The 25,496-nt window shown below is 47.0% G+C and overlaps 1 protein-coding gene across 10 annotated transcripts in view; it reads left to right on the forward strand.

Annotated features, from left to right (window-relative positions):
• Positions 1-4,694: 4,694 nt before the first annotated feature.
• The window catches only part of PRRC2B (proline rich coiled-coil 2B), a 50,866-nt gene continuing 30,064 nt past the window's right edge, over positions 4,695-25,496 (forward strand). For 7 of the 10 annotated variants that reach the window (XM_075112599.1, XM_075112603.1, XM_075112606.1 and 4 more), the window contains exons 1-7: positions 4,695-4,901; positions 18,718-18,885; positions 19,875-20,052; positions 20,274-20,376; positions 21,374-21,446; positions 24,127-24,270; positions 24,855-25,096. In XM_075112599.1, coding sequence (XP_074968700.1) covers positions 18,771-18,885; positions 19,875-20,052; positions 20,274-20,376; positions 21,374-21,446; positions 24,127-24,270; positions 24,855-25,096 — 855 coding nt within the window. In that variant the 5' untranslated portion in view covers positions 4,695-4,901; positions 18,718-18,770. The remainder of the gene's footprint in view (positions 4,902-18,717; positions 18,886-19,874; positions 20,053-20,273; positions 20,377-21,373; positions 21,447-24,126; positions 24,271-24,854; positions 25,097-25,496) is intronic. The other 3 variants (XM_075112600.1, XM_075112602.1, XM_075112601.1) reach the window with 3 other exon arrangements.

A 25,496-nucleotide genomic window follows, 5' to 3' on the forward strand; every position in this document is an offset into this window, starting at 1 on the left:
TTTGTCCTTCAGGCAGCCAGCATTCACTCATGAAGAATGGCGTGGGTCTGCAGACTTTAAAAGGACAAACAATAGTCTGGCAAACAGAAATGCTTCAATGGCATCTCATTTTTATACAGAGCCTGCGACTCCCATGGGCCACAAAGGATTAAAGTAAAAGAACAGCCTCTACCTGATCCAGCAGCTACAAGGAGCATTAACTAACTACTTGAATCTGCTCTTATTGGGGAAATTGGAGTGGGGGAGAAATCACAAATAAGACCACAGCTGGGGGCACCCAGTCTCCCCAGCAGTAGGAAGGAACTGGAGGCTCTGTCTTGCCTCGATGGTGAGATCTGGAGGAGAGTGAGAATGGGATCGTCTTAACTAAAGCATGATTTTTCATACCCACCTGTAAAGTAAGTCTTTGTAGATATAATGGTTCAGCAATCTCAAGGCCGGGGGGGATCCAACACCCAGTGAATGGGTCAGGTGTTCAACAAGTGCTGGGGAAAAAAAACCTAAAAAACTCTACAAACTGCCTGAAAGCAGAGCTATCACAATTGCGTTGCATGACACCAGGTACTGAAAACAGATGCACAGAGAGGACCATGCCACGAGTTAGTGTGAGTTAGAGTGAGCGTAGTGCTGCAGTCTTCGCTTTCCCTGATCACATTTAACCCGCTTTGGAGTAAAGGCCAAAATTCCTCGGTTTTCATACTCCTTTGCCATTCTCAGTATTTCATACTCTATTTCAGCTTAGAGCAGTGAGAAGCTCCAGCTTCTTCTCTCATCAGAACAGCTCTTTATTTTTCTCAAACAATTTTATGAAAACTTCTCTATTGATACTAAGTCTTAAATAAGATGGGAAAAAATTAAACCTTTTATATTTGGGACCCAGTGGCCCTTTGTTATGTCTGAGGCCTAGCTTTCAAAGTGTTTCTTTACATTAAGATAACACAGCATCATACATGGGATTACAGAGAACTGCCAGAGCTACTCCTGTCTTCTCTCCCACCTCTCATATGACAGCTCAACTCTATTGTTCTTGCTGACAGGGTTTTGGGTCCTAAGGCCCTGTTCACTTAGTTGCAGGCTTGAATTTTCCTGTAGCAGTCTCAGATGAGCTAATGAAGTCAGCACAGGCATGAGGCATTCTTGATCTAGATACAACTGAATTTGAAATGGATTTTCATGCTTCAGGGCACAAACCAGTTCCTACCTCATGGGATCAGAAAGCATATTATCCCGTGGACAGGTCACTCCACAACTGTCCACTGCATGTTTCTTCTGTAGCAGCTGATGTTGGCTGCTGTCTGAGATAGATGGAAAGCTAGAAGGATCATAACCTGACCCAGTAGGGTAAATGCATACTTTATGTGTGCTGAATGGCCTCTGGATGGGGTACAGAGCAGGATCACTTGGCTTTTTCCAAAGGGATTGTGGAGTTTTGTGAATGACTGCAAGGGCAGTAAGGCCCTGTCTTGTGCTGCAGGCTGCCATTCACATCTGAGCAAAGTGATACCAAAATGACACAGCAGCATTTTGCCTTCAGTTTGCTCCACTGTAAATCACCCTGCATGATGCAAGCCATGGTCAGGGATTGATAGATTCAGAGCAAATTTTTGTGGAAGCTGTAGAATATAATAGTAATTACATTATTTCTAGGAAGACTTAGACTACAAGACACTTCTGTAGATGCAAATTCTATACTAGGGCTGTAAGCCCTCTGCAATGGTTAGTTTCTATTTGACAGGATTCTTCATTAGTGGAAGGATGAAGCACATGGCAGGATTTCTGCTCTGACTTGTAATTAATCCTGGGAGGAGGAAGCAGAACTCTTACTGCTGCAAAAGAGTTTGACTCTCTTGTCCAGAGGATAATTTGCTCAGCTCTCTGGAACAGGTCAAAAATCAGAGTGGGTGAGCAGTCCTTCCAGCACGGATCCTGTGTAGAGCTGTGCATTGAACTTCATCCAAGTGAAACCCGTTCATCAGTGTCTGCCCAAATCTCCTTTTGCTATCGACGCTCCTCCCTCAGTCTGTTGCGGGTCTAATCCTACCAGCTCTCACTTTACACCAGTTGTTTTGGTTTATACACAGGCAGGTGCAAGATGGTGCCGGTCTTATGAATTCCTGTGCTGCTCTTCAACACCCTACGCCAAGGTCTGATGGTGTCCCCATGGACCGGGATGTAGTGGAGTCACGCTCTTCCCTTTGGTGGTAGGGACAAACTATGTCCTTTCACTATTCTGATCATGCCCAGCTCTGAACAGAGAAGAGAAGCCCAGCCCCAATGCAGTCCTGAGCTGAGAGACTTGCAAAGCTCTGTAGAGCTGGCCTTGGCCCACTGCTGGGCACAGGTGGAAAAGCCATGAGTTTGTGGGGGCTGCAGTGTATACACCTGGTAATCAATGTTGAATTGTCTTTCATTTGTTTACTTTGGCCTTTTGATCTCCACAACGGGTTGCATTAGTTTTTTCTTTAATTGGCGCATCTATTCCCTTGGCCTTGGATTGTTGCCTTGGAGATGCACAGGAGACCTTCGGAGAACTGCTTATTACAGCAGCAGGTGTGCATAATGCTGACCTGGACAAGCCTGCATGAGTCACCTGCTGATGGTTTGGGTTGTAGGTAGTGGTATGAGTCATTGAAAGTGAGGGGATCCCACACTGCCCGATGTCCTGAAGGGCAACATTAATGCCTTTGGGTGCTTGTTATTGTGCATCAACGGCATACAGCACAAGATGGTTCACGCTCCTCTTCCTCCTCAGCTGACGTGTGCTGTGAAACAGCATGGTGCTGGAGCGTAGCGTGGCTGAATGTGAAAAGCAGCAGCCCAAATCAGAGGCCCTCTTTGGAACTGACCAGAGCTGACCTGTAGGTTCTCTCATGGAGGACAGTGAGGTTTGCACGGGCAGGAAGCAAGTTAGAAGAGCTATTTGTGTGTGCGTGTGTGTACTTGTCTGACCAATGGAGAAAGAAAAACTAACCACACCAGACTAATGCCCTGGGTGCCCAGTGAGACGGTGTGAGTGGGAGCTTGCTAATGTCAGGAAGGAGGGTGGACTTCTCCATGCAAGTGGCTATAAGGAAAGAAGCAGAGGGCATTGGCCTGGTGTCTCTAGACAGAAAAAACATGCTGCAGGAAAGATGAGACAAGATGCCAAAGGGGCAGGAGTGTAATACTTTGATATCCAGAAAAGGAGGGGATCGGACAACCAGATGATGGTTTTCAGCAGTGCTGGTGTGTCTCTTGGTAGCTCACTGCCTGGCAACTTCAATAGCAGTGCAGATCAACTGTAGGAACACCACATATGGTCAGAAAGCTGTTCATGCATTTCTTCCCTCTGCATTACTCTTGATGTCTGTCTGAGATCAGAAACATTTCTCATGAGCAGTGATCCAGGTGCCAGGCCTTACACTGTTCCTGTAACCTAGGGAGAGGTGGAGACCGTTCCTCCTGAGGCATTGCCTGCACCAGGGAAATGTGCTGCAAAATCCTACTAAAGCCACCTTCCCTTCATGGGCAAGGATGTGCAGGATGACAGTACTTGACTGGTGACCCATGAATAAGTTAGTGCACCTGCAAGAGGCCAGTGAATGTCCAGGTGTTTGTCCCATGTACATATTATACACACACACGTATATATATTACGTGTGTGTGACATTTTTGCAAACTGCTGGACAGTCCCTAAGAAATCATGCATACCTGCAGTCTGGCCTTTCATTGCAAAACGTTGCCCTGATAGACCCCATGGGAGTTTGTTACAGGATGGGGAAGGAGAATTAAAGGAGAATGGTCTCTGCTTGAGGAGACTGCATCTCCCAAGCTATGAAAGATCCCTAGGGCAGAGGAACTTTACTTTGTAGCAACTTCTACAGCAATATCTTTAGTGCCAATTTCTTGCCCGGAGTGCTGCTCCCATCATATTGACCTGAACGGCTTTTTGGCCCAAGCAGTGACCACGTTTGCCTCGTGAGGCTACTTGTATTTTATGGCTTGGTAGAGTTTTTTTGGGACAGGATTGACTGCCTTGCTCTACTGCATTCATTTCCATCATCATTAATGAGAGAACAAATTAAAAGGCACTTCTGAAGTCCTTCCAAGGGGCAGTTTCTCTGGATTGCCTTTGAACCTCCTGCCCACAAAACCAGGGAGGAACACCAGGCAGTTTTCTGGTCATGCTCCTGCCAGACACCCTCACACCCTAGTCATTGCCCCATGGCCCTAACCAGGGTCACCCCAGCAAGGAGGCAAAAATTTGAGGGGAGAAGCCAAGGGGGCTGGAGGCGGCCTCCCGGTACGGGTGGTTTATGCTGGGGCAGCTGTAGGGGGATGAACCCTACAGCGATTAACTCGGGGGTCTCCTTCAGCACCGAGGGGTCCGAGCATGGCCCCTCACAGGCTGGCAGGCGCCGGGTTGAATTTGGGGGCTTTGCCGCCCGCCACCCCTCATACACCGCCCTGCGGGCTCTGAGGGACAATCCCGTCCCTCGGCGGCCGGCCGGGCGGGCGCCTGCTCCAGTCGCGTGAGGTGGCGGGAAGGGCTGCGGCGGGCGGCAGCCGCCTTGGCCACGGCTCTGCCCTTTTCGCCCGCCCTCGTCCCTCAGCACCTCCCCTCCATCTTGGGCCGCCCCTGCGGCACCGGCGGGGCCCTGCAGGCGGCGCTGTGCGGAGGGCGGCGGCGCGGCGCCCTCCCGCGCGGGATTGACAGGCCGGCGAGGAGGAGGAGGGAGCGGCAGCGAGAACCCGTATCGCCCCGCATCCCGCCGCCGCCGCCGCGCAATCCGCCGCCATCCGCCGCGCCCCGCGCCCATCGCCCCTCCGCACCCGGCTCCCCAGGCGCTCCCGGCTCCCCGCCACCACCACAGGTGGGTATCGGGAGCCGGTGGCGGCGGCGGCCGCGGATATTTGGGGCGGTGAGTGGGGCCCGGGGGGGAGGAGGAGGAAGGGGAGGGAGAGGGAAGGTGGGACGAGGCAGCCCTAAAATGGAGCCGGAGCCAGCGGCTGCCTGCGGCTGCGGCACCCCGCGGCCGCCCGGCCCGGCGGGGGGAGCAGGCGGCGGTGCAGTCCCGGGGGTCGGGGGGACCCCCCACCTCGGGCTGTTGAAGCCGCCTCTGTTTATTGTGCGATCGCCCCCAAACCCCCCCAACCCCACCCCGCGGGGATGGAGGCGCCGGGGGCAGCCGTGGGGCCCGGGCCCGGCCCCATCCCCGGTGAGGGCCGCGGTGAAGCCCGGGGGAGCCGGCGGGGACCCACCGGGCTCGGGGCCCCTTGTCCGGGCTCCCGCCCCCGGGCTGGGGGAGGCCTGCGGCTGGTGCCCGTGTGTGCGGCGCGGCTGCAGCCCCCCACCCGGCGGGCTGCAGGAGGGGGCATGGGGCTCCCCGCCGCAAAGGCAGGTTGTTTTTCTTCCTCATCTGGAGTGTGACACAAAGATATTTTTGTCGCGCCGTGTGTGTGTCTCAGCAAAACAAGGGGGGGGGGGGGAGGTGGCATCCAGAAGGCTCGGTCGGTTTGTTGTGATGCCGAAGCCTACAAAAGGGTTGCTGAGGCCGAAGGCTGAAATGCGGCTCGGGGCGGGGGGAACAAGGATGGAGTTTGTGCGCTTTGGTGCTGGGAGAGCTTGTTAGGTGGGTTTTGAGAAGATAGGGTTGGTTTGGGTTTTTTTTGGTTTTTTTTTGGGGGGGGCGGGGGGGGGGGAAGGAGTCTTTAATCTCTATGTGGGAGCAACGTGCTGCAAGCTGGGGAACCCCAAATGCGGGTCCTGGGACGCATGTGTTGTGCGTCTGCAGCCGGGGGGTGGTTTGTTCTGTAGTGTTGGGTTGTGAACTAGGGAGGGTTTTTCGTTAAGGTGGTTACGAACAGCCTCCTTGTCCCCAAAGTCAGAGCCGGCCGAGAGGGTTTGAATGAGCTGGGAGTTGTGGGTTTTGGTAGGAAAGTTGTTTTGTTTTGGTTTTGCCTTCAGAAGGTGCAAAGGGTGAGATACTCCTTCGAGTATCAACTCATCAGATATTTGTATGTTGATGTTACTGGTGTTTGGGGCGATTACATATCGTAAGTATAAATGTTTAGGGCTTTAGTAATTCTGTTTCTTTCTAGGAGCAGGTATTACGTATAAGCACTTTGCAGTGTCTACATCTGCTATAGTCTGCGAAGGGGAAAGGCATCCTGCCCCTTCCAGGACTGAATCAAGGCTTACAGTGGAAGTTTTGTTTGTGTTAAGCTGTGTCTTGTAGAAGCACATGGGGCCTCCTCTGGAGTGGGCCTTTTCATGAGATGTAAATAGCTGGTCCCTGCCTCTGGGAGCCCAAGTTTGGAGAATTGGCTCCTGATGAGTAGATTTCTCAGATATAAACTGGTGAGGACGTAACCTTTGGACCTGCCTTTTCCATGCCTTTTGCATATGTAGTTGGCAGTGGTGTAGTTAAACCCCAGCGTCCTAAAAGCTAGTGTGGAGGCTGAGACCATATTCTGAAAGTGGAATTTAAAGAGGGGATGGAAAGTGATGGTTTCGGGATGATCTCTATTTGAAATGAAAAATGCAGGGAGATACTTCAACTTTTCAGACAAAGTACTACAAATGGGCCTGGGTTTTATGAGGAGCACATCTTGGAGTCCCCGAGATCTTTGAGTTCGTCGTAGGCGATGCAACGTCTTTCAGGACTGTGGCCTAAGATTTCCCTCCTAGTTAGCAGAGTCTATTTTTGGTGTGTGATAAACAAGACCTCTCCTATATGGTCTCTTTGAAATGGGCTGGTACTTTTCTTTTTACAGTTTAAAATGTTCAAATTAAAAATCAGACAAATCACAAATGTTGCTTGAGATTGCTGGGAGTTTGGGGGGTGTTTTTATTTAGTAGTTGAGGTTTTTTTAAAGGAAACCCTCAAGCCAGTGCAAGCACCCCTGCTGTAGCCGTGTTTCGATTTTGTGCTTAATTTGATACATATATTGAATATAAGTTGATGCCTTTTTTTTTGTTGGCCCATGCTTTTCTGCATGGCTTGAGTAGATGTTGCACATTTTTGGATGCTTTCAGCAGTCTTCATGAATAAGAAAATAGATTTCTACATTACTTGAGCAGATACCTTTCCTTTTTTTTTAAAAAAAAAAGGTAGTAAAACCACGAGCTTTATATAGGTTTCCAAAGTTGTCATTATATAGTGCCTTGGTGCCTTGTTTTTCCTGAATTCTGAGAATTTTTTTATTTGGTCTTACAGTGTATTTTTTGATGAACTGTGGGCTTTTTTTTTTTCCTCTGTGTGCATGAGAGCTTAAAAGTGAAACTCAGCCAACTGGCTGAAGCTGGAAGAGTAAGTAAATAGCCCATACAAATGCTGGAAAGGAGATGCAGGGTTTAAAAGTATTTTAGTTTTAATAAATGAGTAATGTTCCTAAAGGATTTTTATTAAAATGATTTAACTTTAAAGTGACATTTTAATAAAGCCTTTTATTAAAGCTTTGTGTAAAACCTAACTTCAAAGGCTTATTTACTTGAACAACCTCCTTCTAAAAGTAGGGGTGGCATTAGAGTCCATATTTGTCTTGTGCCTGACGCAGCGTGCCGTGGTATCTGACTGAGCGATGCTGTAAAGACAGACAATCCTCCGTCCTCACGTGTGTGGCACTGATGCTTTTGCATAGTGCCCGATTCCTGTACCGCATCCTCCTTGTCCTGCAGCGTATCGCAGCAGAGGTGTAACTGGGAAAAGTCAGGGCCGTGGTTTTGGCATGTCTGGTGGTGCCTCCAGTGTGCCTGAGCTGTACAGTACAGAGCCTGTTAGATTGTCCATTACAGAATTACCTGCCTATTTAAGATTCAAAAGTGTTGATTGCTCAAGGCCTTCATTGTACTTACCGAAGTAATTGGAAGTATTTAAGGGTGAGCTGTGCTAACTTTAAGTGCTGCTGCATTGAAAAATAGTAGTAAGCCATTTCATTTTTTTCTTTTACGATGATAGTTTGTACAAAGAGATTTTGCTATAGGGGCATTTCCACTTGTAATTGTGTATTTTCTTGTTGTAGGAATAGATGCAATATGAGCCGGAGAAACTTACTGAATACAGTATGGTGACTTTAGGGGAAGGAGGGAGGGGGTTTATTCCAAGGGCTGGATCTCTGGTCATTGCTGCTCCTCTTTACTAGATTCCTCGTTTATTCTGCAACTTGGCAATGAATGCTTTGCTCTTCAGCTAATCCTGCCTTGTAAGTGGGTTTTGTTTTTCATGTGGCACTGACTCATTCGCCTAATAGGTCGATAATTTCACAGCTCCTTATCGCTAGTTTGTCATTTGGAACAGAAGAAATACAACTGTAAGTCTGTCAGGAGTCAGACAATGAGGTGAAAACACAGTGAACAGGTAAAGGCTGGGGAGATGCAGCTCTCTTCTTTGCAGAACATCTTTTTATAACTGCTGAAGTGACTTTGTTACGAAAGTGCTTCTGGAAAGCACCTTCTGAAGGGGGTTTCACAGATATATGCAAAACCCATCTGGTTTGGTTAGAGTTCTCCTTTCCCACAGGAGGGAAAAACGGGGCTAAAGCAGGAGATTGTATTATAATGTTATGCCTCACTGAAATGTAGCTTGGGCTCATTTTTGGTTAGTAACTTGTACTAGTATTTGGGATGATCTCTGTGTGTGCATATGCTTCCCATGCAGAAGTAACTGAGAAGTTTGAGCTTATGAGCTGTTTATTTCGGAGCAAATGTTTGGATATGTATAGCTGTAAATCCTGATTCCTTTTTTTGGTCTGGGGGCATTGGGACCATAACTGAAGTGGCCTGTTGGCTGGTGTGGTAGCCCTGGGTTGTTCTGTATTTACCTGTGGCATTGGTTCATTGTGAAGGTGCTTGACTTGCAGTGCTGTGGGCTCTGCGAGGACAGAAAGGGGTTTTGACGTGTTAAAAGGTTTATGTGCTGTTCTGCAGGGGGTTGTTGTACTTGCAGCCAAAGTACAGTCTCTCTATTTTGGTTCCGAACATCTGTGTTTTCAGGAAAGTGCTGGTAAACCAGAAGGGGCAAGAGAGTTCTTCAAGAGACTGGGTATTAATTTGTGGAGAACTGGTGAAAACAATCATACTTTGCGGGAAAGGGAAGAGGTAATGGCCAGATTTGAAACATGCAGAAGTGGAAGAGGAGGTGAAGGTGAGCCAGGCTTAGGTGCAAAGAAATAATAGCAAAAATACCAGGAAGAAAGCAAGAACTTGCTAACAGCACCCTAGGATTGGCCAAGAGGACTGCTCTGTTGGACTGTAGTACTTCAGATGTCCACAGGGCTTCAGTTAGCTGTTGGGAGCATCCTCAGTAGCCTTTGGATTTCAGGTAAGTAGCATTTAAGAGGAGTAAACTGTATAGTATTTGCAGAGTTTGTACCCTGTTGGAAGAGGCATGGTGGAGGAATCCTTCCTGGGTAGCTGTTGGGACATTTTGGAAAGGAATTGTGGTGATGGTGCTGTGAGGAGTGATTAGAGACAGGTTCAAAGAGCTTGCACTAGGACTTTGCCTCCCCCAGGCACTTCTTGTGTGGGAATATAGTGGTTTGGGGGGAAGGGGAGGGGAAGAGTTCTGCTGTGGGGTAGGTTCTTCAGCTGTTTCTACCTGTATGTGGGCTGGGAGCCTGTAGAAAAGCCTTGAGTGAATCTTGTTCAGAGTTTGGAGTGGGCTGTGAAGCAGGCAGGGGAGTAGGGACATGCTCAAGAAATGCTTCTTCATGGCTGGAATAGTATGAAGTACGGTTTTATCTTTTTCTGAAATAACCAAAGAATCAAGCTCCCACCTAGCAATTGAAACTTCACAAACCATCATTTGGTGTGGATTCACGTGATCTGATTGTTATTACGGTGTTACTGTTCTGCATCCGGGCAAGATGCTGCCTTTAGTGATGCCTGTGATCCTGTTGCAGTGAAAGCAGTGTACGGGCTGGTTCATTTAGGTGGTGTTTGTGGTGTTCCCCATCCTGGCATGCAGACCTGCTGCTCCAGAACTCCTCTGGAGCAGGGCTTCGTGCTGCTCCTGGCCCACAGCATTAGTAAGGCACTGTGATTCGGAGGGTGGTTTCCATCCCCAGAAAGTGGGATATGAAGGGTCTGTTTCTTGCTCTGCCACTCTGCATAGCTGCAGAATCCTGCAGTATCATTTTTCTATCTGGAAAATAGAACTGATGACGCTTACACACCTTGTCAGTTATGCACTGCAAATATCTGTGTAAATTAAAGCATCTGTGAAATGTTTTCACTTCCTGTCCGGCCTGGCATAGCCCAGATGTCTCGTGCATGGTCTGAGTTGCTTAGCTCTCCAGAAAAGCTAAAGCTACCTAAAGCTCCTTTCTTCTGAGTACTGAACCAGATGTTGGGTTTCTTACCACTTTGTACCTGTCCTTTTCCCATCGATTTCTGTTAGCATCCTTGGCATTCACTTGTAGTGCAAATGGCTCTTATGAATAGGCTTCCTCCAAGAAAGGTTGCTGTGCAATGCTGCATTGCTCTAGTATTGTTAAAATCGGGGAACCTGGAGGAATACTTCCATGGAAGCTTCAGCATCTGCAGTATTTATAAACTGCAGGCTTGTCTGAACTGCCTGTAATCTTATTAATGGTTTGAACCGGCTGCATCAGTCTTGATGGCTGTGGGAAATCAGAGAAATCTGATAAAGATCTATTCAGCTCTTGCCAGGGCAGCTTTGTACCCTGCAGTGTGTGTGTTGGTGCTGGCCTGCCTGGCTGTAAAGGTGCCTGCTGGAGGAACTCCCATCAGTGACTTGGGGATCTGCTCAGCAGGGGTATGCAGGCACCTCTCCCATGTGTGTCAGTGAAGGGATTGGCATTTACTGCCTGATGATTAATATCATTGGGTTTTACCTCTAATCCCTCTCTTCATAAAGATAACCTTTTGTGAATAACCTGAATGGGAGCTGAGGCCCTGAAGTCAGCAGACGTGCCTGAGAGTTTGGAGAGGTGTTACCAAAGCCCAGATTTGGTAGTGAGGCTCACTGGCACACGGTAAACACCCACCTCCCCATTCCAGCGTGATCCTTTCTGAGACTGCAGAGAAAACAGAGCTGCTTACTCAACAGCTGATGGCATTTGTGTGGAAAGAGCGCTATCTGTTCCTGAAAAAATAACTGTTAACCCTAAAGACTGCCAGCTTTGCTCTGATTTCATTGATTGGAGCTGTGACATCTCTGATTTCTTCTCTGCTTGTTTGCTATAAAACCTGTGTTCGCTGCTGAGAGATGGAGTAAGTTGCTGAGCTTGGGACCTGGTAAAGGACTTGTGAAATGTTTGTGACTTCACTGGAAGAATTTCTCTGGTCATGCCTCAGAATGCAGCAGTTCTCTGGCAGCAGTTGATTGCGTTCCTTCCACTTGTCCTTGCTCTGGCCGTGTAGGGCTCTTGAAGGTGGGCTATGTCTGATGTCTTGGTGGCTTACATTTGGGTTCTGGAGCTGGCAGCACAGGTGTTTCACCTATGTCACTCTTGCTGAATCTCACCTCGGCTTTATGGGTATCATCACTGTGATGACTAAAAATCTGTGTGGCAGAAGTGTCAGGACTAAGGGAATTTCACAACCTTAAAATGCAGTGGTGTTCAGTTTAGTTGTTAGTGATGGAAGCATCTTTGCCTTGAGCTGTCAGTTCTAAGACCTGGTGCAATGGCCTGAGAACAGTTCACGGTATGTGGGTGCCTCCTGGGCTCCTCTGAAGCAGTGGGCAGGATTGGGTCCACTTTCTGAGCCAGTGGACAGCCTCTTCCACTGGCATGGTCCTCTTCTAGGCATGGTAGACGCTGCTGCAATCCATTCCCTCCTTATCTGACTCTTTACAACTTGTGATCAAGAGCTGCATTTTCTTTGAGGGTCCTGGCAGTGCAGTTTTGGTGGCTGGTGCAGAAACCTGAGCTCTGGGACCTCTGACACCGCCTATAGTGTTACTTGAGCAAACTGTTTCTCCGCCTTCATTACCCAGCCTGTAAAATAGGACTTATAGCACCGTCCTTGTTACCCATCAGGAGATCCCTATGAGATATTCGCAGTCTGTTGCTCAGATACCTGAATGCCCAGTTTACCTTACAGTTCAGCTGCATGTTGCCAAGAGGTTTTGCCAACAGAGCATTACGCCAGGGATTTCTTTTGTATTTGGATTTAAATCGCTTGCTCGTGATCAGCCTCCTTGCTTTGGCATTGAGGCAACAGGATGTTGTATCTGTGTGTTCCCCAAGACACTCAGCTCTCAGAAGAACCGGAGCAGAGCGAAATGGAAGGCAGAATCACTTCTGAAGCTGTAGGTAGCGTGCTTCAGCTCTGGGCCTTGGTTGTGGAGGAGCCAGAGCATTAGTACAACTCTTACGGGTAAAGATTTGCGTTTGAATATGAGCCCTCCTTTGCGCAGGCAGCTCCTTGAGATCACTAGGTCACTTCCCGTTCCTCTTGTGTTAGAGTGGTTTGAGTCTGGATCTGCTGAAGCCCCAGGTAGTTCTTGCTGTACTGAGCTGCTCTGTGGGTTTTGCCTCTGAAATGTGAAACAGCAGAGAAATATGCTCCTTTATTTCTAGCGTGTCCTGCTGCAGAAGTGCCTGCAGGAAGCCATGGTTTCTGGGCCGGGCAAGGTTTATAGGTAGGGTATCAGAGTCAGTGTGCGCTGGGGCTTGTCTCATGTAACACTTTTATGGCCTGGATGAGAGGGCTACAAGTGTTGTACTGGTAGTTGGTGCTTTGTAAGATACCATGCTGCCTCCCTGCAGTAATCAATTCCTGATTGTGAGGGGTATGAAAGCCATGCAGGCTTTCTCTGGGATTGGAGACAGTTACTCCTTCCTGACAAGCTGGCACCAAGGGGTCAGTTCCTTCTTTATAGCATAGTGGGGCAGATGGGCAGAACACAGGCTCTGTTTCTCTGGAGGGCTGCTGTAGACAGACATTCCTTTCAGGAAAAGAATTTACTGCACACCTTGGGTTTTCTGCTGTTTGAAAAGGAGGGGGAGTTTCATGAGCAGAGGATCTCATAAGTACTTTCTGTGGGCTGTGGACCAGCTTTCTGGCTTCCCCCCCCCTTCCCTCCCCATCCTTGGGATGAAGTATTTCTTATCTTTACCTCCTCAATTACTGGAGGTCAGGGGTCCTTTTCAGGGTGTGGCATTGTCTGTGCAGCCCTTACAGAAAGGACCATAGAACTTGGTAATGTTTTTTTATAAATACAATTGAGGTCTTCTCCAGACTCCAGTCTGCTTTATCTGTTTTACAGTAAATTACAAATCCACCCTTTCCCGGCTGCCTGCCTTCCCAGCACTGGGAAAGCTGTTTAGCAGAGAGGTGAGGTCTTCTGTATTTCACAGGCCAAACCTGAGATTATGGAGATTTGTTTTTCTCTAGAACGGTGCAGTGGTTCAGTAACAGCAGTTGTGATTCCGAACCTGTTGGTACATTTATAACAGGGAGCAGCAGATGAGCTTGGTGAAGACAGCTGAGAAAATGGTGTGAGGTTGTCTTACAGGGTATGCCCTTTCTGCTCCCTGTTATCATGTTTTATCTCTGCCTGTACAGCTCCATGCCACAGAGTTAATGATAGATACCCTGTCTAGAAGACTTTGCCTCCTCTGCATGGTCCTGCTGCATGTCTTGAATCCAGGATGGCTTGGCTTAGAGGCCTGATGTTGGGGCTGGCCAGCGGGCAAGTCTTCTGGCAGACAGCCTCCAACAGTATTACTCAGCTAGCAGCATACCTCTGCAATAAATCATGGGAGACATGATCCTGGTCTCCCATTCCCTGTTTTTACAAGGAGACAAGGTTCATGTGAGATGCAGAGAGAAGCTGGAACTGTGCAGAATTAAAAGAACTGGTACTGCCAAATATACCTGTTCAGCTAAGAAAGGAGGGTCCCGCCTTGTGAATCAGGGCCTGTCTTTGCTATGGGGTGTCTGTCTTTTCTCTGCACTGCAGACTGATGACTTGCTTCTCCCTATCTGGCAGGAATGGTGCCACATCCAGGATCTTGGTAGGCCCTTTTTCAGGTGTACCAAGGGCACTTTTTCAGGTATCTAAGCAGTGCCCTTTTGGAAACCATGCAACAGAACAGCAGCAAGGTGCCTCTTGTGGACCAGACTCTTGCTACAGCCTCTGCCTGCTGCACAGCTCTTCTGTGTTGATCCTGTTGACTTTGTACTTCAGTGCTGGTATTCTCCTGTCGCTCCGCTCCTTACTAAGCGGTCTCTCCTGGAACTGAATGCTTGTCTGGTCCCTTCCCTGCTAGGCTGACGATCTCTGCCTGGCCCAAACAGGGCTTCTACGGGATATAAGTGCATCTGGCACCAAGCCCCTGGGGCAGCTGGTCATGCTGTCTCACCAGAGCTCTTCCAAGGGCAGCCAGTGGTGTCTTTCATTGCTGAGGCAGGTGGTGAACGTTTCACAAATAGGTGATTCTTGGTGGGATGTGTTCCAGGAGAAGTACCGGTATCTCCCTGTTGACAGATGAATGTTTAGCTATGAGAAGTACCAGCAAAATAGATGGCGTATATTTAAAGAAGAGTGAGCATCACTAATCTGTAAAACTATACTATGTTTTTTTTAAAAGGTTTCACATTACTGGTAACATTAGGAACCACAACAGATTTCAGTTTAACATCAACTCCAAACTCTTCTTCTTTCGGAAAGTACAGTTCAGCTTTTGCAACTTGTGAATTTCCGAACAATTTGTATAAAATTTCAGGTAAAAAATCTTCCTGCTTCTGGAGAAAAGCCTTTTCACTGTTAATCTCTATCCTGTTGCTTTGTTTTGTGTTTGTGACTGCTGCTGAGAAGTGAGCAAGGATTGAAGGTCTGCACTGGTCTTGGGTCCTTTGCCCAAGTGATTGTGCTCAGTGTAGAGCTCAGTGGTGTGTGAGTAGCTGAAGTGATTCCTTCTAGTGTGTGTGTTACCTTTCATAAATCTGTTTGCCCTACTCAATTAAGGCTGGCTAACTTCCAGGTATTCAAGCTCCATTGAAGTCTTGTGAATAAAACACCAGCAGCCCAGCCTCCTTCATACATAGATTTACAAAGCGCTTTGCAGACAATCCTGTTTGTCAGGAGTCTCTCCTTTGGCTGTGTTTTCAGCTCAGGGGTTTCCAGTTGTTACCAGTGCCGATAGCTCAGGGTTTTCACATGGGTCTTTTTGCAGGACAGGCTCCCCGTGCGCAGCACATCCCTGCTGTATCTCCAAAACATGCATACTCTGGCACTTAAAATGTCACTGTGGCATCTGGATTAGAATGTACCCCTCTGAAAGGCAGCTAGATGGGGTCAATACCTACACGTGAACTCCAGGGCAACAAACGTGATGTGGACTGAAACTCTCTGCTCAGGAAGCAATTTTGATGCAGTTATTTGTACCCTGGAGTCTCTAACGTAACTGGTCATACTTTCCAATTTTTTTTTTGAGTTTTTTTTTTCCAATTCCTCCGAGACGCTCAGTATTTTGCACTCCAGTGCTGTCCCTGGATATTACAGGAGACCTTATAGTCCTGAGAACAGGAAGAGCTAAGTTCCATGCTAAAACTGATAGCAAACCTTCCCCCAAAGACCTCTATAAACCCAGAAAGAAACCTTACAGAAATGCTGGTGATTGTTTCCTCCCCCACCTCGTAACAGGATAGTGCTTTCCTTCAGGGTCAGCTATTGGACGTGGGGACCCTGAGCACAGGTCAGAAGCTCGCTGAGACTGTCGGTTTTCAGTTGTCAGCATCGGCATGTGCCTTCTGGTTCTAGCTCTCCTCATAATAAGCATGCAGGCTGGTAGTTCAATTCTTAATGAACTTGATTTTTATCAGAAATGGCTTCACTTTGCAAGACTGGAAGGCCTTGATGATCCCTGCCTAGATTCCCTGCTTGACTGCATGGTGGGGAAATAGCCAGTGTCATGACAGCCTTGGGAGGCTCTGTGACCTTTCTGAAGCGCTGCAGGTGACCTGGGTGCCGAGTGGTCCCCCTGGCCAGTACACCCTTGGACTAGCTCCGATCCACAGCTGGCTGCTGTCAGGGGGGGACAGGCACCAAGGTCCTGCCTGCGGGATGGCTCTGAGGGGGCTCAGCGCCTCTGCAGCCTCTTTGCACAGTGACTGTATGGAAAGTGCCTCACCTCTCTGTGGACTTGTTTTCCCCTTTGGAGCACGCACATAATGCACAAACAAAGCTGTGTTTCATGTTTTAAGCTTCAAAGCGTTGAAGGAGTTCAAAGTAAATTTAACTTATCCAGACAGCAGTTGTGGCTGTCCCAGAAAGTTTGACAAGGGGCTTTATCCCGACATGTCCCCAGCTCCTCTGCTCTGAAGTGGTTGTTTATTCTTCTCGCATCCTTTTAATGATAGAAGATGTAATCAAGAGGCAGCTGAGGCCCAGTTACATAACTGGTTGTCAGGGTTTCTCTTTGGCAGCATTACCCTGCATGCTGTTTGCATGCTGACTTTCAGGAACATGGGGATTTTCTGTTAACTGGCTGACTCCTGAACCTGATGTAGTAGTTGGTTTGGTTTCTTTTTTCTATACCACACCACCACCACCCCTCAGTGCCTACTAATTTTATCTGGTTTAAGTTTTCTAAACCTTGAAGTGAATTTTATTGCTTGGGATTGTGTGAGATTGGTACAGGATTGACATAGTCTGGATACACCCCGAGCTAGGCTTCCTCTGCAAGGGCTCAATATACCTGTAAAAGCAGGTGGCTGAGCTCTTGCCAACACAGCTGAGGGCTGGTGTGCAGCACCCTCTTATTCACTCTAGTCTGGGGCTCCCTACAACTCTGCCAGTTCAAACAAGTCATTCTTCTCAGTCCAGCTTCTACTTTCCTGCCAAGTCTGTCCTAATCAGTGTTTTTTCTCCCTTTCTCTTTTATGTCTGTCCTACTAATAAAATACGGTGGAAATGGGCAAGTGAGGGAGGAGCTATTGTTTTCTTTGGCACACGGTGACCATCTGAGCAAAGACTGAACCCAACTCCAGCCAAAGATCTGTCTGCTGCTCTGCAGGAAAAGGTGCCTCAAGAATGCCAGCCAGCCCTGTTGCCTCCGCAAGCCTTCGTGCTGCAGCCCCGTGTGGTGGTCCAGCAAAGATGGCTGTGTGTGGCTTCTTGCAGAGCCTGGTGTTTTTCCTGAGCTTCCCTGTGGTTGCTGTTACTGAATGACAGAAAATACCTTTTTTTTTTCTTTATCCCTGATGGTGCTGCTTGCTGCCTAGCACACAGCTTCTTGCTCCTGCCAGCCCCAATTTAAATCCTGCACTGCAAGAACGAATGCTGCATGGTGCCAGGTTTATTGGTCAGAAACTTGTCCCTTGGCAGCAGCAGTGTTTAGATGGGCTTTACTCAGCTAGATGCAGATCACAGTACATTCTCAAACTGGCTGTATCCAACATGTTTGTGGTCTGTGCTTTATTTTGTACATAATGCATGATGGACTAATCCTCTTACCTGGAAATAATTTTTGATAAGGCACTGCTGGTGGAAGTTGTAGCCTCTGGTCAGATACAGTCTCTTTCAGAAAGAGTGACTTCTGCCTGCATTTGAAACATGCTTTCAGCTGGATGAGTTTCAGAAAGGGTGAAGAGTGGGAAGGTCCAGTGTATATATAGCGTTTGATTATTCCAACACGGAGTTGAAACCCTAAGATGGGACCTAACAGGTGGTGTAATAAAAATGCCAGCAGTTTTGGCCTTGAAGTGGAGGCTGTACAACAAGAAATCTGGAAATCTAAATTACATGTAAAAAGGTTAGATTAAGCTCCTAGATTTGAGAAAATTTAGAACAGAGAATTATGCTTGAAAAAATGAAAGGTCTATTGAAAGTAAGCAAAGTTTCTTTTCTGACGTAAAAATTGACCTGCAGTGTGTGCGCTCCCCATGTTTCAGCTTTGTCCTAGGCTCCAAGAACCAAAAAGTGAAAGTAAAGAGACTTGCCTGCATGAAGGGTGTTAATCACAGGATGTTGTGCCAGCAAAAATCGGAGTGAAAAATTTCAAACCACATCCATTGTGAAAACTATATTTGTAGCTAAAAATGTGTTGAACATGCCAGGAACACAGAAAACATTATTAAAAAAATATTAAGTGTTTTCAGGATTCATAGTAGAACTGCTGAACCCACAGGTTCGAGAGCCTGAAGCTGTTATATTTGAGTAGGTTGGGGTTTTTTTTTTACTCCTTTACTCTCTCTCATGGCCAGCAGTTGGGAAAAGGGAATTTGAAGAAATAACTCTCTTGCCTTCAGGTGATGCTTTCAAAGCATTAATTGCTGGTATGAGTCATAAACTGTGGCCAATGTGGAACCATAATCCTAAATGTTACAAACCTGCCTACCGTTGCTTCAGTGGGAAACCTGATGATAAATTCCAGTGTGGTATAAAATACAGTGCTTTTCTGTCATTTATGTTTAGGAATCCTGGTGCATAGCTGCTTGTTGTTAGACATTCTTTTAAAGCAAGGACTATATTGACTGCCCTCTCTTGTGTTCTCATACTTAAAGAAGCTCACTTCTGCACTGTAGTGGCAGAAAAAAGATGCTGTGAGAAGTGTGTTCCTGCAGTTCTTTTCATTCAGTTAATGAATCTTAAATCCCACAAGCTTCTTGTGACTAAAGAGGAGGGGGTTAAAACCTTGTAACTTAGTGTGTCTGCTCACTGAATATCTGCAGTTCTAGCAGTTGAGTGTGTTTTACTTTTTACTTTTCTGTGGCTAAATAATCCGTTTAATGGCATTTCCTTGGTTCTCTTTCATTAAAAGGCAGATCGGGAGCGGCGCAGAGAAATTTCCTTACTAGATGACATTTCATCGCAATGTCCGATCGTTTGGGGCAAATAACCAAGGGAAAGGATGGGAAAAGCAAGTACTCGACTCTCAGCCTGTTTGATAAGTATAAAGGAAAGTCAATAGAAGCTATCAGAACTACAGGTAAGAAATGCCTTCAGAAAACTCTTTTTGGTGCCTTCCAAGAGTGTTGTTGCAGAGCTAATTCAGCTTGTTGGCCCTGTGGATCAGATCCCCCAGTGGGAAGCAGCTGGGTTGCAGAGTTGTTTGTGCTAGTGTCTAAGCCTGTGTTTCATTAGGACTTCAAGGAAAATGTCTGCGGTTCTTTGTGCTGCTGTTATTGTAGAGACATGGAGGAATTACGGCAAAACAGCTGGGGGACTGTTAGCCCTTTTGTTTAGCCTGTGTCCTTGCTGCAAAGTGGTCAGGTTGCAAACTTGAGTCAAAGCCTTATGGGGGCCTTAGGCTATACTAAGACAGGGCAGTTAAGCTGACTTGAAGTGCATTAAGTTGGTCAGACCTTGTGTGAGGTGAGAGTCAAGGGCTGAAGGCCTTTGGGGAAGAACGTGAGTTAGTTTTGCAGTAGAGATGTGACCAAAAGTAGATGGTGGGGTCAAAAAAAGAGGAAACATTGCCTGGGCTGGCTCTGGATTTGGTATGGGAGTGGAAAAGCAAAGAAAACAAAATAAAACCTTAATAAATGTGATCTGGTAGGTAGAGCTAGAAAATCCAGACCTCAGGACTCCTGGGTTAGATTACCAGTCTGTCTGCTAAGAGGTGGACTTGGATGGCCATTTCCCCTAGCTGTGAAAGGGCAACGCTGCTTCTCCTTGGTGAAATGAAAGAGGAGTACCTGCACAGGTAGCTAAAAGTCTCTGTGGGCATTTTCTGTTAGGGAGAGTTTTTTTCTTTCTCCCTCCGGACTGTTGTGGGAGGCTGCCTGTTAGCCAGCTGCTACAACAGACAGCTGTTCGCCATGGTCCTGTGGGAAATGACCTGTATGTTGAAATAGCAGTGGTGCTGCTTGTCATAAAGTTCTGTTGGGACTGCACCCAGTTGCAGTATGCTAATTAAGATTACTTATCTAGCAGGATATAGCCCTCTATGACCTGCCATTGTTCTTTTCTCCCTAGTTATTCCTAGACATGGCTTACAGAGTCTTGGGAAAGTTGCTGCTGCCCGGCGCATGCCACCTCCTGCAAACTTGCCTAGCTTGAAGTCTGAAAACAAAGGAAACGACCCCAACATCATTATAGTACCCAAGGACGGTACAGGATGGGCAAACAAGCAGGATCAGCCAGACCAAAAGAGGTAGGTAGAACTATTCTTTGCTAAGTTTTGTCAGGCAAGCAGCAGCAGTTGCGCACTGCTGTGCTGTGTATTGGACCTTCTAGTGATCAGTTCCCTGTTGCCCACGCCAGTGTAGAGCCAATGTTAGCCTGATCTTTTAGCAACTGCTATATTGCCAGAGTTGTTTGTCAGTCGTCTTGTCTTCCTTTGCCTTTGATCTCACCTCTGCTGTCTCTTTTCAGTTCCAGTGCGACGGCTGCACAGCTGCAGGAGTCGCTGCCGCAGCAGGGTTTGCAGAAATCTGTCTCCAATTTACAGAAGCCGACACAGTCAATCAGTCAGGAGGTAGGTGCAAGTGGTCTCTGTGACTGCCACCCTGTTTCCCCTGTCCCCAGACAGCTTGAGGGTTTTCTTTAATTGTCTGTATTGCCTTGAACAAGTAAGGATCAGCAGCCTGCAATTTACAGAACAGCTCTTATATAATCAATTCTTGTAGAATTGACTGTCTTGACTCCCAGGCTACTCTGCCCCAGGAATGCTGTGCTGCAGTTAGAGTATAATTCTGTGTACATTACCTCTGTACCTTTCAAGTATGTGAGAAAGTCTAGCTTCAATCTAGAAAGAATAGCTGGAATGTGGGATGGCTTGTTATCACTTCTAAAATATTTTACTTTGGGTCTAATTCAAGTGTTGCTTGGTGACAACAGATCCAGCTCTTGCTCCCAGCCTGATGAGACTTGATAAGAGATCTGGTCATGTGGGAGAAGTAGCCAGTGTCAGGACCTGAAAAAGCTACTGGCAAGTAAGAAAACTTCCCCAGAGAGTGCAGGGACCTGGCCCCTCTGTGCTGACTTTTAGTATAAAAAAAATTCCCAGTCCTTGAGGTCCAGGGATGTCAGAACAGGAGTTATGTTTTACAGAGGAGAAGAGTGGTTAATGCATGAGAAAGTAGGGTAGCCTTCAAGCTGAGGTGTAGCGTGGAACAAATCTAGAAGATTAAGAGGGACCATTTGGGAAAATGCAACACAACAAAGGGGATGCTTAATTAGAGGGAGGAAAGGAAGAGGAACGATTTGAGGAAGGAGTTGGTGAAGATGAGTGGATGAGAGATGAGGCAGGGTAGAGAAGAGGATTTTTGCTGTAGCATCATAGTACACTGGAGTGGGAAGCAGCTATCTTCAGTCCCAGCAAAGAAGCTGGGGAGACCTGTGTTATCCAGTGACATCTGGATACCTGGGTGATCTAAAGGTCTGAACTGTAGCAGTTGCCAGCCAGGAAATGAGAAACAATCATGAGACTTCACTGATCTGTGGGCATTGGTGGGGGGTTGTTTTGTTTTCAGGGTACCAATTCAGTGCCAGGTGGACCAAAGTCATGGGCACAGCTGAATGGAAAGCCAGCAGGACAAGAAGGTGGTGAGTATGACAAACAGAAATGGAGCTGGGTATGTGCCTGCTTCTCCCAGACAGGCATGAGATGGGGTGGACTCCTTTTCTTCCTGCCCTCCCTTTCTAGACCGGTGCCGAATGGGATGCAGCTGTCTTGGTTACAGTGCAGTGAGGCCATATGAGTCTTGTTTTCGATCTGTGTAGTGTGTTGGCTGGAATGATGCAGCTGCATTTGTTCAGGTCTGCCAGTGAAAGACATAGCTTGAATGTGTCTCATTGCCACCTTGAACAACAGAATGCACTTGGGAAGCAGCAGGGAGTTCTGGAGGTGAAGGTTTTGAAGGTGAAGGGAAACATTTGCCCCCTCAGAAGCATCTTTCATCAGCCCCAAAGAGTGTGTAATACAGGTGCAGAAAGCAGGATGGAAGAGGGCAGGGACTGGTTTAGAAGAAAGGAGAAGAGAGGATATCAGAGACTGGAAATGTAGGCATCTCCATAGCTAGTAGCATGGGGAGCTTCACCTAATTAGGTGGTCAAAAGTGAGGCTGTAATGATAACACTCAGGGAGGCTGTACTTGGTCCAGTGGGTGGAAGTGGCACTGAAGCTGTTGCAGGATGCACTTGCTTACATCTTGGCTGAGGCCTTTCTATAAAGTCTCCCTGAGTAACTGAGCTGCTAATGGCTTCTGCTTGACTGAGGATCCTGAAGCAGTGTTAACATAAATTGGGAGTTTAGTTGCTTCAGATGCATCCATTTCCACACAGGAGTTTCCAGCTGCACTAAGTACTACCATTAAAACTGTAGTGAGAATAACAGCTTAGTTCCAGGGTTTTAATGTGAACAGACCTGGAACCATTCAGTTGTCGAGTGAAATTGCAGAGAGATCTGGAAGAATTGAGACAGCTGCAGATTTAACTTATGCTAAATTAAATGAGTCCTTTAATGAGAGGGTGTTTCTCAAAGGCTAAATGTTAAAGCAGAGAGACTCGTGCTTCCCTGAGGTCAGTGGCCAGTGCAAAGACTGTGTCTTGGTTAATTGGTACTTTCTTGAGACTGTTGCTGTGTGGACCTCCTGTACAGTTGTTTTGAAATCTGGTCATGAGCAATGCTCTTAAAGATTTTTTGAAAACTCATTCTAGGTCATACTTATGAATATAGAGTTCTCAACCCAAGAAAAGAGTTGCATATGTGGCTAAGAGCAGCTTAATTAGAAGGTAATTGAATCACAGAAGCATCAGAAATCTGGCTGAAAGGAATTCTTAGGCCATCCCATCCTCACACCTCTTCTCCAGTGGCATTGAACAATTGCTTTTCCCTTCTAAGCTAATATAGCAGTTTCTGATATTATCAACAAAGGGGAAAGTGTTTTGATTTTTTGCTCTCTTTTAGGTATTACTGCTGTAAGATCTTTTTTTGGAAGGTGTATCCTGAAGAAATACTTCTATCAGTGTAATGCTGGCTGGGGTTAGAGTACAAACTGTAAATATCTGCACATTAACAGTCATTAATTATGCAGCCTTACCTGGGGGGTATAAGTCTCCCCTGAAGGACACTTATGTTGTTAATATTCTCATTGCCATTCTAATTCAGTAGAATAATGCAGTAGAAATCAGAACTCTTGGCAAATATTGGATATTTTGTGGTGTATTTGAGAAATGTCCTCCTTGTGTGTTCTCATCTGTCCAAAATATTTGAAGATGTTACATGCAGCAGTTGCAGTGTCTTTCCTGGAAATCTTCAGGGGGGAGCTCTTGTGCAGTGTGCAAGCTCCAGAAAGTGAAAATAACTTAAAGAAGCCAATCCTTCTTGACCCTTTAGGGTGAGGGATAAAGATAGATGAGACTCTTTCGTCAGGTCTTCAGTACTCATTGCTGATACTCCTAACATGGTAATTCTGAAATGCCCCTTTTTAAAAAGAGCATTAGCCAAGTTAACACTAAGAAACAGTTCTCAAAAAATCCAATATTTTAGATGTTTAGTAGTGCAATAATGCTGACAGTTTCCTTCTATTCAGTGTTATCTTGCGAACAGGTTTAGGAGAATTGCTGTGTTTTGTTTTCCAGTCACTGGCAGATCTTTAGAATGGACAGAAAGCTGTCGTTCTAGGGTGGCTGATGACTCGGCAAGACATTTTGCCAATGGCAAGAAATGAGCCTGGCCTGATCTGGCCAGTGATCTGCATCTTAAAAATGCTGCAGCAGGGAGGAGAGTGGGGTGTAGCATACAGCACTCGGTCCTTATCTGTGGTCTTGCACTGACTATATTGCCAGAAATCTTAACAATAGACTTCCCAGGCAGAGTGAGATCTGAGCAGGAGGAGTCTGAATAGAAATGTCAAATACTTGATAACAGGGTGTCATCTATAAGTGATCTTGCAGAATATTTGTATCTGCCTCAGTCTGAATTTTGTACTTTACAAAAATAATTGTAAGCTGAGAAAGTTCATTCTGACTTAATTGAACATGAGAACTTAAATGAAGATCCCAAGTTAAGAGTGTGGGAGTACTGGGTGAGGACGTGTTGTTGTGTTGGTGACAGTCTCTGAGAGCATTTTGGGTGTGAGCTGAGGTGCTGGTACGATAGTAATTTGGGTTTAAATATGCTGGAGGCCCAGATTCTCAGGAAATGTGTTTCCAGGCTGATCTTGTATGGGAATTGAAAGAGTGGAAAGATCATCTCTGAGTCCCGCACTTATTTGTCTGACAGGTTCAAGGGCCTCAAGCCGACTGTTATCCTTCTCTCCCGAGGAATTTCCGACGCTGAAAGCAGCTGGCGAGCAGGACAAGGTTGGCAAAGAAAAGGGCGCCTTAGATCCGTCGTATGGGCCAGGACCAAGCCTCCGCCCCCAGAGTAAGTCAATTATTTTGTCTTTCTGCCATACCCCATAGACTGTGTTTTGAGCAGGGGGTTGCCAGTTCACAGTAGTATCAGGTATTCCATCCCTACATTTCCTTTTATCTTTTTATGAACTTGCATGTGTACAGCTGCTTAGCAGATGCTGAGTTCCATGGTCCAGCCAGCCAAGTATGGACTGTCGCCTACTGCATTGTTTCATAAAAATTGCTGTGTGATGTTGCAAAGCAGGCCCCTTCCCCCTGGGCTAAGGGGGAGCCACAAGTGAAATGAGTGTGTGTGTGTGATCTAATTGGCCTTCATCCTGCAGGATGAGGACTGTGGAGATGGGGAGCAGTCGGTTGGAGTTCAGTCTTACTGACAAATAAGGACACCATGGGTGTGGCAACTACTTAGTAATGGCTGATGCTGCTCCTCTCTTAGGAAAATAAATACCTTTGGAAATTTTCCTTAGCCGATGATGTTTTTCTACACGCTCAGTGTAATTAGGGCTTGACCAGAGTATTTGAGTTTCAAGAGTTTTTTGGCAGAGTGACTGTTTGCATTTACAAATGTTAACATAATTCTTACCTCCTTTCCAGATGTCACCAGTTGGAGGGAGGGCGGTGGGAGGAACATAACCTCTGCCACATCTCTGACCGCCTCCCCTGCTGAGCTGGGCAGCAAGACCTCTAGTACCGGAGACGGAGCCCCCTCCTCAGCGAGTGCCAGCGATCCAAAGGAGCCGTCTCTCCGCCCAGCTCAGCCTGTCCGCAAAGGGGCTTCACAGTTCATGGGAAATGTCTACCAACCACCTACATACCACGACATGCTACCTGCTTTTGTAAGTTGCCCTTTCCCCACAGCTGTGTAACGTCCTTGCTGCTTATAACGTGAGTGTGGGTTGAAGAAGTCAGCTGAGATACCTGTTTTCTGGGCTCTTGGTTCCCAGGGCTTACACAGGGATCCTTCTCTTGATCTATTTTTAGTTTCCCCTGTTGTGCACTTACCCTTTCATGCTAGAATAGTGTGGCACGGCCTTGCTCAGCCCAAGGAAAAGTTGCTGCTTTCCCTCTAGAGCTGGAGAGGGTAACCATTAGTACATGGCCTGTTAGGCAGCCAGACGTGAAATGTTTCTTTTCCCTTTGTTCAGATGCAGCTACTGTGTTCATGTTGTAACCTAATCTGGGTAAGCCTTCCTCTGGCAAGGAGTTCAAACAGACTATTCTGCTTTGCCTCGTTCC

Source organism: Phalacrocorax aristotelis, chromosome 17 (assembly GCF_949628215.1).
Source record: "Phalacrocorax aristotelis chromosome 17, bGulAri2.1, whole genome shotgun sequence".
Lineage (NCBI taxonomy): Eukaryota > Metazoa > Chordata > Aves > Suliformes > Phalacrocoracidae > Phalacrocorax > Phalacrocorax aristotelis.